This window comes from Kogia breviceps, chromosome 8 (genome assembly GCF_026419965.1).
Source record: "Kogia breviceps isolate mKogBre1 chromosome 8, mKogBre1 haplotype 1, whole genome shotgun sequence".
NCBI lineage: Eukaryota > Metazoa > Chordata > Mammalia > Artiodactyla > Physeteridae > Kogia > Kogia breviceps.
Genome location: NC_081317.1, coordinates 86,259,058 through 86,274,382, shown reverse-complemented (window position 1 = coordinate 86,274,382; position 15,325 = coordinate 86,259,058). Strand labels below are relative to the sequence as shown.

The 15,325-nt window shown below is 45.5% G+C and overlaps 1 protein-coding gene across 4 annotated transcripts in view; it reads left to right on the top strand.

The window, feature by feature from the left end:
* The window catches only part of LOC131762015 (transducin-like enhancer protein 1), an 88,433-nt gene that overhangs the window by 55,679 nt on the left and 17,429 nt on the right, over nt 1-15,325 (top strand). For 3 of the 4 annotated variants that reach the window (XM_067039604.1, XM_059073413.2, XM_059073411.2), the window contains exons 9-14: nt 1,245-1,361; nt 4,798-4,851; nt 5,333-5,485; nt 7,101-7,245; nt 8,278-8,468; nt 9,933-10,009. In XM_067039604.1, the coding sequence (XP_066895705.1) occupies nt 1,245-1,361; nt 4,798-4,851; nt 5,333-5,485; nt 7,101-7,245; nt 8,278-8,468; nt 9,933-10,009 (737 nt within the window). The remainder of the gene's footprint in view (nt 1-1,244; nt 1,362-4,797; nt 4,852-5,332; nt 5,486-7,100; nt 7,246-8,277; nt 8,469-9,932; nt 10,010-15,325) is intronic. The other variant, XM_067039603.1, reaches the window with a different exon arrangement.

Here is a 15,325-nt window from a genome sequence, read left to right as displayed (position 1 = left end):
GGTTGAGCTGAGAAGGTTCCCATGGTGGGGTTCACGGTTTTCACGGGGGAGTTTTTTGAGAGCCAGCCACCTGGCTAATTTCCTTGGGCTGGTTAGGAGCGAAGACCCATCCCTGGCCTCTAAAAATTGACCATTAAAGATTTGCTCATGGTATGTACTATTGCATTAGAGGTAGTCTAACTTAAAGGTTTCCCCAGGCCCTTTCTATTTTATATTGTGGCAGAGAAAGGTTAACATTACTGTTTGTTGGCCCTGGACTCCCCGATTTAGTTCTTCAACACCTTTCAGAAATTGAGGTTATCTGGGCTTTGAGAAAGAAAGTTTTTGCACAGCCCATTCAGCATTGTTCCAGGCAGTAACACATCACTGAACAAATTGCCCCCTTGCTATGCTAATCCCACACTTAAAAGAACTCATTGTAACATGTTCTGATGCTTTAGCCCCGAGGGGAGATGGGAATTGAAGGGATGTCACATCGTGTCATGTGACCCTCAAATATCTAAAATGCCTGTTTTCTTTGGGTCAACAGTTCATACTCAGCACATGTGAATGAAAGTATCCTGTGTGGTTTGTGGAAAAGATTAGTCCTTGTTCCTGGTTTTGTGTGTGGGAGCTGGCCTTGCTGTTGAAGATTCACTGGCTGGAATTCCTGCTTTGGGTCTTAAATTTCAGTGCTCTTGGCAAGGAACACCAAATCTTATTTTCAACAATAAATTAGAAGAACTCAAAAGAGTTCCTTCATTGTTACTGTGGAAAATGTGATTTGCCTTTTAGGAAACCATGCTGTTAATCCTACCCGTTCTCTTTGTGTCTTTTTAGAGAGGGACACATTGACTCTTACAGTCACAGAATATGTCTAATAGAGTGATCCCAGGTTTTGCTCATAGGCCATTCTTATTCCTGACCAGGGAGTCTCAGTGGGAAAGAATAAAAACACATCCACATATAAACAGCAGGCTCCCATTTCTCTAACAGCAAACAGAACAGAAGAACATTTTAAGTGAGCAGGGCCTGAAGGATTCACCAGGCTTTGTATGGCTTGAGTGCATAGTCAGGGTCTCCCTTTTAAGTGCTTAAATCTCTATAAATGTTTGCCATCAAAGTCTTCAGATGAGATGAATTAAATGGAATGAAAGGCCAGGTAGGCATCACCTTTCTAAACCAGCTATCACATCCAGGTGGGGTTTTCATGTATACAGGGAGACCTGGGAAGAAATCTTTGATTAATTTTTTTTGTCTTGCAGAGTAACTCCCTCTTGGTCCCAGACAGTCTAAGAGGCACAGATAAACGCAGAAATGGACCCGAGTTTTCCAATGACATCAAAAAAAGAAAGGTGGACGATAAGGACTCTAGCCACTATGTAAGTAAATAAAGGACTTGAAATAATATTGGTTTGCTTCCTTGCTCAGCTTCTAAGTGAGTATACAAAGGACTCTAAGATCTTAGTGACAATTTCACATCCCTTAAAATAATACTATCAAGAGGATAGATTCTTACATTGTAGGATATTATTTCCATCTTGAGTTGTAAATTATGCATCTGCCAGGCTCAGTATTAAATTTTAGGCTTTCTGCTGTAGTTACTCATAAGAGGGAATACAAAATTGTAGGGCTGGCTTCATGGTGTGCAGCCTGTGCAGATGCACTGGCCCTGGTCTTGCAGGGACCCTGCCTCACCATTGGTTTCATGCTCTGCTCTCCACCTTCTTCAAATTCTCAATTTTGAGGCTAGGGCCTGCATTTTCATTTTGTCCTAGACCTTGCAAATTTGGTAGACTGTCCTGCTAAAATAACAAGGGCAAGAATTTGGTGTCACCAACTACCTTTTTGAATGCCATTCTGGTAATATATTCAGGCTCGTATTAGGTCTTAAGGCAGAGTTCATCCTCTTCCACAGTGAACAGTGTAGTGATAAAAGTCCATGGTAAAAAAACCCGGAAGAAACATTGGGGGTGTCTCGTTCAAACACTACAGATGAGATCACGTGACTGGATGTGAGGACTCTTGACGTAGATCTAGCTAATACCACATTCAGGAGAAGAGCAAACCAAGCCAAATGGCCATTGGTTCTGGTCTCAGGGTCATAAACATTGCAGCTGACAGATGCCTTGTAGTTTCCTTGTGTGTGCCAGAGTGTCTGTTTCAGGATGCACACATTCTCAGGAACAGTGTGGGAGTAGAATTCAATTTAGGCCACTCCTCCCCACTGCCCCTGGAGGAAGAAGTGTCTACCTCTGGCTGGCTGCTGTGCAGGCTGTGCGGAGGTTTCCACGTGAGACCTCTGTCTCCTGTGGGCTGGTGCAAGCCAATGGCTAACTGTGGGTAACATTTCTTGGGCAACATCTCAAGTTAGCGTCAGGTACGGTGTGCTTCTACGTGGCTTGTTCCATTTAACTCTCAAAACAACCCTGTGAGTTTTGTACCATCCCTCCATTTCATTGATAAGGGAAGTGAAGCACAGAGCTTTTAAGTGATTTGCCCAGGGTCAGAATTAGCGGCACAGCCTGGAGGCAGTCTGACTCCAGGATCCATGCTCTTTATCACCATGTTAGGATTCCCAAAGCAAGAGCCTAGGATTGGATATTTTGCCAGAGGTCCTCAAATTGGTCCATACTTTGTACCATAATAACATTCCAAGAACCCAAGTTGTTGGTCTCCCCACCACAGCCCAAGCCTTTTTAGCACATATTTGCCCCTCATCTTTTGCCCAGAGCCAGTATCCCACCCAAGTACGTTTATGTATGGCATCAACTGTTAATAAGCTAGTCAAGAAAGTGCACGACATACAGAAATTTGCAAATTTGCCAATGATAGAATTCCAAGTTGCTCTGTAGATAAGTTATTTAGTAGTGAGGGATCTAGAATCCATAGCTCTGCATGACTTTTTTGTAACCTGTTTGTACTAGATATGTCTAGTTGTGTAGGTAGTTGAGGGTGATGTATTGAGATGATGCTGGAGAACCTGGGACAAAGGACTCACACCTTAGATGTTTGATGACAGGTGTATACTGTACTGTGAAGGTTTATATTTGCAGAAGGGTCCAGTACAAAGCTAAGATTTAAATTTCAGACTACTTAAGGACTCACTGCACAGTTCCATTATAATAATTTAGTTATTTGCTATCTTTTGCCAGTTTGGTCTGTACATTACATTAACTATTTTTATACTGGGTTTTTTTTTTTCCTAAACGGAATCCCCTTTGGCTTATACTTAGTCACCACCACTCTGGGTTTCTTTCTCTCTTTTTTATTTTTAATCAGTGGTTTTTGTTTGTTTTGTTTTGTTTTGTTTTGTTTTTTGGCCACACCATGTGGCGTGCGGGATCTTAGTTCCCCAACCAGGGATCAGATCCATGCCCCCTGTAGCGGAAGTGTGGAGTCCTAACCACTGGACCACCAGGGAATTCCCGCACCCTGGGTTTCTTAACACCGGACAACGTTTGTGCTTTTCTGTGGACTTTACTAAGAGAAAGTAAATTTTCTTTAGTATTAATTTTTTTTTTTCATTGCATGAAAATATTTCTTTCACTAGCCTGTTATTTTTAATTACCCAGGCTTCCTCATTGGTTGTAATCTTTTGTTATTGCTAGTGAATTACATGGTGCCTTTATAACGATGACTAAAAGTATATCTAGTAACACATTATTGAAGAAAGTAAATTGGGTCTCCCACACTTAATGCTTTAGGTATGGCTAGATAAAACATTTAAGACATGAATTTAGAGTTGAGGGTACCTTTCTAGTTGGACTTGGCGGCCACAAAAAGCTAATGGGTGACACCTGCACTTGTACTAATATGTCTCCAAAATTATTTGTGTATTCTTGACAGTGACATCAGTAAAAGAATTGTGTAGATCATAAACCAGGGGCCTGCTCCTTTTTGAGAATAGGACCCATTGCGGTAGCCTATTTTTCCGTATGTCCATTGTATTACTCTGCAATAAAAGACATATAAGGCCTTTTGGCTAAGAAAGTAGACTTCTTCAGCCTGCCCTGAATTTGATTTAGGAATGATCACGTTAAATTGAACAGCTTTTCTGAAGCCTTTTCAAACTCAGTGCATGCAACCTTGGAGTTTCCTCTAATTAGCCAATTTTATGGCTTTATGTCAAGACATTAAAAGCCCTAACGTAGGATGCCAGGGCCCTCCAGATACTGCTATCCTATCTTCCTTCCATCTCAAGAATATTCCAAGCTGATTGCTAAAGAGCTTTATTCTTATCATGAGGTTAGATCTTGGTACATTATTCCAGCCAGTAGCTAGCTTTGTTGTTTGTAGTTTTTTGTTTCCTTTATTTAATTTTTTGTAGTAACTAGTAACCCCATGGGAACAGGGTTCAAGTTTGTCTTTATAATTATGAATTGTCCATGAACACTAGAATTGTTGGCAGCCCTCAAGGTGATACACAAAAAAGGAATGACGTGAAATTGTGTTCTTAACTTGAAATCCAGTGGGGAAAGTTCTCTGAGATAAGGATATGCAGATTTCAGATTATAAGAGAGATTCAGCTGCTGCAAACATTTATTGAGCCCTCACTGTGCACCAGGTTTTACGGCTTGCCATCACCTGTTGTATACACATTGTGATTGTATAGCTGGTGTGCTGCTGCAGCAGAGTTTCCTGCCTGGGTCTTTGCACCTCCCCAGGTCAGATGCGAAGGGGAGGACTGGATTACCAGGACTGGCATTCTGGAAGGGAGCCCAGGTCATTTGCTAGTCTTTCTGCTACCAAGAGCTACAGAAATTTAATTGAGCCTCAAACCCTTTAGTAAATGGCATTAAAATTTCTTTTTTTCAGGACAGCGATGGTGACAAAAGTGATGACAACTTAGTTGTGGATGTGTCTAATGAGGTAACCATTCTCTTTATCAAACTTTATTTTCAGAGTGACTTGTGAGAGAAAGGAAGTGGAACCACCATATTTTGGTCTTTTGCAACTTTACACGTTAAGGATTTAATGGTTGTTCATGGATGGAACAATGTATCAAAAACCGACACAAACTTTTGTTTCCTTTAAAAAAAAAAATCTGTTTCCCTAACCATTTTGGATTCCGAAGTTGGTGTCTGGTGCTCCTTTCTGTCCCGTGCCCTCTGGGCAAAGTATTTGAGCATGAGGGAAGATATGATTGTTTCTAGATTTGTTTCTTTATGGTGTCTTCATGGGTGCACTCGCAAACACCATCTTATTCATTGCAATAGCAGTATTAGGTGCACACCCTCATATCCCCCAAATCTAAAGGACTTTCAGGGCTCTCCTTTAATTTGGCGAATTGGTGTGGAAAGATCCGTCCATTATAAGTGAAATCACGAGCCCTTTGCTTGTGCTTGTTGAGGACCCTTCGTCTCCACGAGCAAGCCCCGCCCACTCACCCAGGGAAAATGGGATCGACAAAAACCGTCTGCTAAAGAAAGACGCCTCCAGCAGCCCGGCATCCACCGCCTCCTCGGGAAGTTCCACTTCTTTGAAATCCAAAGAAATGAGCTTGGTAGGTCATAAGAACTGTCACTTGCCTATTTAGCAGTTTAGTTTTCTCGGGGAACCAGAGGTTCCCTAAAGTATTTGAAATGTGGGGTTTTTACTAATTGAGAGTTACATTTTTAAGGGTTTAAAAGTGAAGCTCAGGGCTTCCCTGGTGGCGAAGTGGTTGGGAGTCCGCCTGCCGATTCAGGGGACGCGGGTTCGTGCCCCGGCCCTGGAAGATCCCACATGCCGCGGAGCGGCTGGGCCCGTGAGCCATGGCCGCTGAGCCTGCGCGTCCGGAGCCTGTGCTCCGCAACGGGAGAGGCCACAACAGTGAGAGGCCCGCGTACCGAAAAAAAAAAAAAAAAGTGAAGCTCATCATTCTGCTTTCTGTCTCCGTGGTGATTACTTTTGCCCTCTGGGTCGTCTGTTTTGGGCCATGATTAGAGAGAGATAACAAGCTTCCATGCCCATTGCCTTCTTACTTGGGGGATATGTTCCTGGCGTAGGCTCTCTGAAACTTCCTAGTTGGCAAATGGTTCAAATGCCTTAGGTCCTAAGAAGTCCTCATTTTCTTAAACGGTGCACTTCGCCTGGTTTTAGACTGACCCATCCTGTTGGGCCATGTTGTGATTGGGTTGCTGGGCAGATGGTGATGTACTCAAGGTGGCACCAGGGGAAGCCTGGAACTCGGGGAGGGATGCGGATACATCAGGCCCGTTCATGCTTTCAGTCATTCAACAAACATCATGGAGTATCTCATCTCTTCACTCACCATAACTGCACCATAACAGCCCTGCAGTTAATCCCTACATAGTCCCTCAAGGCATTATCCCATTTCACTGATGGGGAGGGAAGCTGGAGGAATTTGCCAGCTTTACACAGCTCGTGAGATCCAAGGCCAGAGGGAGCTGGGGTCTCTCTAGCCCATGTTCTTTGCTACCTCAGAATGCTTCTCAGACTATGATTAAAAGGACATGAAGGGTTAAGCTGCAGAAGAAGATGCCCTGTGACCCTGTTACTATCTTGACTCCTGAAGGCCCCTGCACTAGTTGGGTCCACTCTGGTTACGTAGGCAAATGGGTGCAGCTGCTGAATGCCAAAGAGTTATTTTTTTAGGCACATCTCTCAAAATGATAGGACTAGGTCTAGGTCTTTTGCCTCTGAGATGCTAGTTTGCTTCTCATCAGATTGATGGCTCCGCTGTCTCTCACTGTTAGTCTCAATCCCACTACCATTAAGAGGCAAAGGTAGAAAGGGTGTCCTTCCTCTGACATTCTCGATGACTGGGGCATTCGCTTCTGAGTGACCGGGAACTTTCCTCTGGGTGGTCATCATTCTAACTTGGCCTAGATCCAAAGTCCACAAGCCTGATGAAAAAATACTTTTTAAAATAAAATCTGCGGAGGAAGGAGTGTGATCATGTTCTGTGTCTCTAGCTAGAGTTTTAATTCTGGCAGGAAGAGGAAAGGTCAACATTTCTCCCTCACAAGTTAATGCTGTCAACATTGTGTGGATTTATGAAAATTGGCTGAGGGAGTAGCTAGAAGGTGCCCAGTGCCCCAGCTGCTGTTGTGATAAATTGTGTAATATGGCTTGGATTAAAAATAATACTCGTTTAATTTGTTTAATGATACCAGCATGAAAAAGCCAGCACGCCTGTTCTGAAATCCAGCACACCGACACCTCGGAGTGACATGCCAACGCCGGGCACCAGCGCCACTCCAGGACTACGTCCAGGCCTCGGCAAGCCTCCAGCCATGGACCCCCTCGTTAACCAAGCGGGTAGGGCATTGCTTCTTGTGGGCTGTGTTTTGTTTTTCCCTTTCCCAACTTGATTCGTCAGTTCAGCCCTCATGCAGTTTCCTCGTGAATATGAGATGCACTTTCTGCCCCCCTCCCTCCTTCCTATCTCTGCAAAGCCATGATAAGAAACAGATGTTTGTCCTTGGGTTTCAGCAGCTGCACCCTGTTCAGTCTCTGACTGTTTACATTTGGCTTTTCTTTTATTTCCAAATAATCCAAATCCCAGGGACTTCAATAAAGTTTCTGATAATTATTCCACATGTAAGCTCCTTACCAAACTATCATTGTGTGTCTGAGTTTGCTAATATTGACTGAAACAGCCTGTCTGACCGGCCCAAGTGTGCTTCTTGCTTGCTTTAGTTGGCTGGTGTTCTGCTGGTATATCCCTCGGGAATCGCGGTCTCTCCTTCAGGAGAAATTGGGAGGGTTTCACTGGAACTCCAGCCCCTGAATAAACTCATAACTTTTAACTTTATCTTCCTCCCTGGCAAAGGAAAAATGTAACACTCTGGGCCCAGAGGAAGAGAGGCCCCAGAATATTCGCCCTAAACCTGTTCTCTGGTTTACATAAATCCAGGGTCAGGTTTTCATTTGGAATTGGTAGCAGGTAATGGAAAGTTTGGGCTGAAGGAGAAATCTTGGATGTTATCAAGAAAACCTTCTTTTGAGTTTAAGTCAACAGGTGGTGCCTGTGCCTTGGTTAGTAGCCTTCTGTGAATTGGGTACAATAATGCTGCTTAATCTCCCTGGTTCCCAGTGTTGCCCGGTGTACCGACCAAGGAGGAAATGTGTGGGCAGTTCTTCCCCCGGGGTCCATTCTTTCCTGGAGATGAATTCAGCTCCAGGGAAGAAGGGACCCTGTGTAGGATTTGGAGTTGGTACCCCTCTGCTCCCCCCAGCCTTCTCTCCTCCTTCCCTATAATGAAGGGCACCGAAGAGGACCCTGGAACTGATGGTCAGGCTGGACCTGAGCGGCCAGGTGAGTCACGTGCAGCTTGTGCTTCCTTGCAGCGGCCGGCCTGAGGACGCCCCTGGCGGTGCCGGGTCCGTACCCGGCGCCTTTCGGGATGGTGCCGCACGCGGGCATGAACGGCGAGCTGACCAGTCCCAGTGCCGCCTACGCCAGCCTCCACAACATGTCACCGCAGATGAGCGCGGCTGCAGCGGCGGCCGCCGTGGTGGCCTACGGGCGCTCCCCAATGGTAGGGATGGCGGGGATGGCAGGCAGGCAGCCGTGGGTGGGCGCAGGCGGGCGGGCGGGACCCGAGGAGCGGCCGGCGGCCTGCAGTCCCCACGCCTGCAGACAAAGACCCAGTGTCCTCACTGCGCCTGCCTCCCTCTTGTCCGCCTTCATCGGCATGCTGCTTCATTAAGTTAAGGCCAAGCGCTTTTTGTTTTACTGTTTTTGTGGATGAAAAAAGGCAGTGTTTAGGAGCTACTTCAGCGGTTCAGGGGACATCTGGTTTTCTCCCACCAAAGTAGTTTTTTTTTTTTTTGGAAGGCGATGAAATGACTCAAGTAGCTCACAGAAGCCTTTTCATTCGTTTCTTGAAGTTGGTTTTTTTTTTTTTTTCCTCTTTAATTCTTAGGAAAAAATATTTGAGGAGCCGTAATTTTCTCATTCCATGCTTATATTATTCTTTAAACCCAATAGCATGACTTAGGTGTAAGAAGTGATCTCAGCTCAACAGGGAGAAACACAAAAGGACTGAAACCGTGGGGCAGGTTCTCCTTCTTGTCCTGCCTTCTCCCACTGTGTAAATGGCCTCATGTTTGACCAGGAAGAGACAGAACTGCATGTGAGGGGGAAAATTGACCTTGTAGTCCTTGACTGCATCAGGAAAAGGGACTAGATTGTAACTCATAGCAGATGAAAGTCCCTAAATCATTTCTGTTGGCTGTTTGAAATATGTCACATGCATTTCTCTCCTCTCCCTTCTTCATTACCTCCAATAACTTGGGGTGATAGTAAAGTTCATCGTTTTTTCCCTTACGTTGTACTACTAGGAAAGGCTGTGTGGTGGAGGGCGAGATAATTTAAATCAAAGGGGGCAGCTGAGGGACTAGGTACCTTTGTTAAGGTGCACAAAACAGAGCATCCATGCGTGAATTTCTAAGCAATGACTTGGACCAGTGGTATGAAATGGGGTGATTTTGCCCCCTAGGGACATTTGGTCATATCTGGAGACACTTTTGTTTATTAGAACTGGGGGATGCTATTGGCACTGAGAGGGTAGAGGCCACGGATGCTGCTAATTATCCTGCCATTCCCAGGCCGGCCCCCAACCAAGAACTATCTGACCTAAAACGTCGATAGTGCCGAAGTTGATAGGTTGCCCTGACTCAGCGTATTGCTCTTTGTACTTGTTTGGACATGTAGGACATCCTAAGTCCACAGGGCGTATTTACCATGGGAAGCTGGTTCTCGATGCACGGATCAATCACACACCTTCCTGCTTCCCAAAAAAGAGTGTCGTGTGGTATTTAGAGGCGGCTATATTATTTTTTTGCATTATAATCGTTCTTTTAAGAAATGCTAGCACGTGTCCCTGTTTCTGTTTCTGTTGCTTTGGGGATTTCTGAGTCTCTAGTGAGAAGTCTTTAGAGATGTCACAAAGTGCCTACCCTGCATAAACTGAGTCTGCGATGCCCTATTCTGTTTCCAGGTTGGGTTTGATCCTCCCCCTCACATGCGTGTACCTACGATCCCTCCAAACCTGGCAGGAATCCCCGGGGGGAAGCCGTAAGTACCTCTAACTCTTCGGTTTTATTGTAAAGGCGGTTACTTAGTCATGGGTATCAGCAGACTCGAATTCCAAAGGGAGCACAGGCTTGGGCGTTTCCAAGGAGATTTCTAGTGTCTTTTCCTGAGGAGTGTTAACACTTGCTATAAATAGGCACCTGGTAGGTGTCACGCCTCTGTCTTCTCACTGTGGATGATGTCATGCATTTAGTTATTTCTGGAGAGAAGCTGTTGGGGACAGGGACGAGGAGGGAGGCGAGAACCAGAGGTGGTTGGTCCTCCTTGCTTGACCCTTCCTCAGAAAGCTGCTCTGCTTTGCCATTTGGTTAGGGGGTAGCTGCTGGAGATTTTCCACAGGACTGGGTTGTGGGCAATAAGCTGTCACAAACTTGAAATCTCAGAAATGTGAAACGTGCTGTTTCTTTACCCGGCTCAGTGCCCCCTTTTCCTTATTTTGGTCGAAACGGGAGTTCCTTGAAAGGTAGGTTCTGTTGGATGCCAACATCGGGGGTTGACCACCCACCCTCCCCAGGAACTCCAAGTAAAGTTTTGCTGGGTGCCTTCCTCCGAGAGATTACTAAGTGCAGCGTGGCTTTGGTGAAGAAGCAGGAGAGGTAGGTTAAAGGGTAAAAGAGCATTCAGAATTTAAAAAGCCCTGTTGGTTATTCTTCCGGGGTCACTTAAAATCACCTGTTTTTCCATAATATTGGTAATTAGAAACGTGATTTCAAAGAATTTCCTAAAGTTCTCAATTTTTGTACAAAACAAACCTGAAATGTGAGAGTCTGTCTTACTTCTCAGCAAATACTCTCTTCCCCTAGGATAGAAGATGGCAGAAAGCCAGTTCCAACTCATTGATTTTTCCAAATAGAGGTACATGTCACAGGCCTTCAGGGTTTTTTTGTTGTTGTTGTTATACCTTCTACCTTCGAATGGTTGCTTTCAGCTATTACTCATGCATCTGTTGCATATTGCATTAATTTGAGTGGCCCGTTCAACTACCTGGTCATCCTTCTGTGGTTTTCATTGCAGCCTTGCAACCGACAAACCAATAGCATGAGGAAAGATGGAATTCCTTACCCCGTCATCTGCTTTTAGAAAGCAGATTCCCGTTGCTCCTCTTTTCCTGCGTTATAGTTATCTATTTCACGGTAATTTGACTCATGATGAAATGAAGCTTTGGTTTATACTAGGAACTAGTAGCAGTGTTAGGAATTTATGGTGGCATCTAGGCCCAGGGAAGAGCAGGACTGGGAAGTGGGGCAGCATTGCATATACTTTCTTAGGTGGTATATCTTTTCTGATTGAATACTTGTGAACAACTATGTTGTGTTTTCTTGGGAATGCCCCCGGTGTCCAGCCTGGAATGCCCCAGGGCACTTATGGGTATTTCTTACCTGTGGTTTTGCTGGCAGTGTAGCTAGCTGTTGTGTGTCCTACTGTCTAGTGAGTGGATAAAGGGCAACTGGGGACTTCCCTAGCAGTCCAGTGTTAAGATTCCGCGCTTCCAGTGCAGGAGGCACAGTTTTGATCCCTGGTCAGAGAACTAAGATCCCAAATGCCGTGAGGTGTGGCCAAAAAATAAATTAAAGAAGAAAACGGGCAAACAGTTAATGTTGAGCCAAGGTGCAATAATTAATAGTAACTGATGAATCTTCAGGGAAATAATAGGCAGCTAAGGCCAGGTTCAGCGAACCATTAGGGAAAGCCAGTTTCAAGAGTCAGAGCTGTGGGGAGTTTCCAGCTGCCAAGACATTCCCCCACCCCGAATGTGAAATATGAGTCAGAGGGCGTGGGGTGAGCAGAGCTGAGAGCCGCAGAGCTGGTCCTCAAGGCTGGTGTGTTGGGGAGGGTTAACTTAGACCCAGTTCCTAACAACTGTGTGTGCAATTAGACACAAAGTTTACACCTTCAGTGGATGGCAGTACTGGTGTCACGCTCACTAGAGCCAGAATAGTCATGTCCTTGACTTGTGAGAACCTTGGATTTCTTTGTGTTCACAGCTGCGTAAGCTAGGACCACGACAGTGGGCAGAGAGGCAAAGTTGTGAGACTCAGGTATGACGGTGCTTTTCTCCCCTCGGTCAAAACGGGCACTGGGCTGTGGATCCGAGGGGTCGCTGCTTTCTAAAACAGTTAAAACATTTTTTTGGATTCTTTTTCAAGTTTAAGGTGAGCCATATTATGGGAGGAAGGTTGAGTAAATTGGTATCAGAGGGAAAAATGAACTTGCCCATTGTATGGGACCTGGGCTACTACACAGTCTTAGTCCCCATATTAATCCATTAATTAGTATGAGAGGACATACTGTTCTCATTGTTTAGTAAAGTAATACTGCCTGAGGTGGTCTTCTCAAACTGGCTATGACGGCAGACCAGTTTTTTCCCTATATGACAAAGATTGGGACTCTTATAACAGAGAAATACAGATGGATAGGGGGAAAAAAGATACAGAATACAAGTCCCAGGTTTGTTTGTTGGTTTGTTTTTTTTTTTGAGGGGGAGTGTATGCGGGCCTCCCACTGCCGTGGCCTCTCCCATTGCGGAGCACAGGCTCTGGACGTGCAGGCTCAACGGCCACGACTCACGGGCCCAGCCACTCCGCAGCATGTGGGATCCTCCCAGACCGGGGCACAAACCCGTGTCCCCTGCATTGGCAGGTGGACTCTCAACCACTGCGCCACCAGGGAAGCCCCAGTCCCAGTTTTTTATTACAAGAGCCAGCAGTTGTGAACTGATTCTGAGTTGCTGTGTAAAAGTTTCTCGACACTTAGTCTTGAGGAGTGAGCACCTCGCCGGGGGCAATGGTTAATGTCAGCCGACCACACTGGACAGCGTCCATGCCAGGCTTGTAAGAGGAATGGTGACAAACCGTCATGTCCAGGCTAGAGTGAACAAGGTGGTAAAGGGTTTGCAAGAGTCATTCTCTGAGAAACACCAGTCGAAATAATATTTGGGAAGGACAGATGGAGGCTCTTCGTGGATGTTTGATGGAAAACTGTGCGTTAGGCACCTGACGTGCTCCAGGAAAGAGAACGTTCGTCTTTCTGGCTTTTGGGGGAGCCTACTGATGTGGGGGGAACGTTAAAGGAACAGTAGATGCTTGAGTTAAGTTTGCAACAAATGCTGAGTGCTGTGAAGGCAGAGCAGTGGGTGATAGGCAGACAGGTAGAGAGTGACCAGAGTTAGGAAGGGAAGGCCTTCCTTGGGGCAGGGTGGATATGTGGGAAGCTGAAGCTGGTGCAGGAGGGATAAGGCCACCCGGCAGAGGGGGCCGGGAGGGTGGGCTGTTGCGGGTAGAGGGACAGTGGCCTCCCAGCACAGAGAGGGAGCTTGAGGGTTCACAGGCATCTGGAAGAGTGCCCTTGAAGAGTGGTACAGCCGGGAGAGTGCAGTTGGGACTGGAGGGACGTTAAAAGTGCGTCTAGCGTGAATGCCCATCTGTGGTTCTAGTGGCCTCACCGAGTGGCTGCACATCTCTGACCCAGCGCCTCTACTGATGGCGACTCATTTTCCCTGGCTGTGTGAAAACACTTCCAGCCCTTGAGTTGAGATCTGTCTCCCTGGAACTTTTACCCATCTATCCTGTTCTTTCCCACTCCCTGAGACCACACAGTGTGCTGCTAATCCCTCCTCCTCAGGGCAGGCAGCTCTTCAGATATTTGGAGACCACCTTTTCTCCATGAAGGGTCTCTTCTGTCTGAGTATGTCCATTGCTTCAGCCCTGTGTTACGGGATGTGATTTCAGGTTCCCACACCATCTGCCTACTACAGTCTGGTCAGTCACCTCCCTCCTGTCCTCTCTTCTACAGATTTCATCAAAATCCGCTGACTAGGCATAGAGGACCCTATTGGGAGCTCACAGCCTAGTGATGGAGAGGTGGCATTAATCAAGTAGTCACAAAAATAAATGTGTAATTATAATTGAGATAAGAGCTGTGACAGAGGAGTACTGTTTTTGTGGAATTCCGTGAAGGGCTGATCCCATCTGGAGGGTCAGGGGAGGATTCTCAAAGTGTTTTCAGAGCTGCAGTAATTGTGTAGGGGAAGGGCATAAGATGCCAGGTGGAGGAACCAGCATATGCAAAACGCCCTGCTTCCTTCCGTTGTTTTTATCAAAGTGGCCTAGAGCGAGATGACATTGCCACTGTTCTGTACTTGTTTTGGTGTCAGAGTAATCTAAGATCTCAGTAGGGTTTCCCAACCAACCTGGACATTTTTTCTCTCTCCCACTTCTAACTTCTTCTAACTTCTTTTTGTTAAAGGCACTGTCCCTATTTTTCTTCTTCTTCTTTTTTTTTTCATTTCCCTTGAACTTTATTTTAATTTTTTTTTTTATACAGCAGGTTCTTATTAGTTATCTGTTTTATACATATTAGTGTATATATGTCAATCCCAGTCTCCCAGCATTGTCCCTATTCTAACATCTGGACCCAAACTTTAGCCTTTGGTACTTCCTTGGTTAAGTTCCATTTTTACCCAGTCTTCTTATTTGTTAAGATTCTCACTAAGATTGTAGGTGAGTTTTTCCCTTAATGAAATATTTATCTGATCTTGTCTGTTTCTTGCTCAGATATCTTCAAAAGGTGTATATAAACTCCTGATGTAGCCCCTCTGGTAGTATCACCCCAGGCTTTTTTTCCAGCCTTGTGTGCTGTGTTCTTTGCATCTTGTGCTCTGGCCAAATGGGATAACGCTCTGTTCCATGAAGAGAAGAGCTCTCCTCCTTCTCCCTGGAGCAGCTTCCCTTCTCACTAGCCTCTACCTCTTCCTGCGGAAATATTTTCTGTCCTTCAAAAGACCACTTCAGATGCTGCCTCCTTCGTGAAGCCTTTGCTGATGCCTTTCCCTATGTGCCGTCTCTCTTATGGCACCTTGTAATGTCTTGTGACACTTTCCACACTTTGGCCTTGAGTTATAATCCTATGTACAGGTCATGTTTCAGTTGGCTTCTTCCCCACTAGAACTGAAGCTTCTGAAGTCCCCTTGAGCATAGATACCCAGTAAACAAATGTTTGCCCCATTGACTAGGTGCGGGGAGGGGGGGTGGGGGGGTGGGGTTGAGGTCTTGCGCATAGGATTGCGCAAGGACCCTATGATTCATCCTTCTCCAAGGGAGAGTGCAGTTTGCATTTTAGAGATGTGTAATGCTGATTAATAAGCGGTTTACCCTGACTGTGTTTCCAAACCCTCAAGGTGAAATTTAATTGCTATTGTTTGGTCAGCTTAACTTGAACTCATTTTTAGTTTTAGGAAATTTAATTTAGGAAATTTAGTTTTAGGAAATTTAGTGAACTCTGTGGAGATCACTGTTAAGA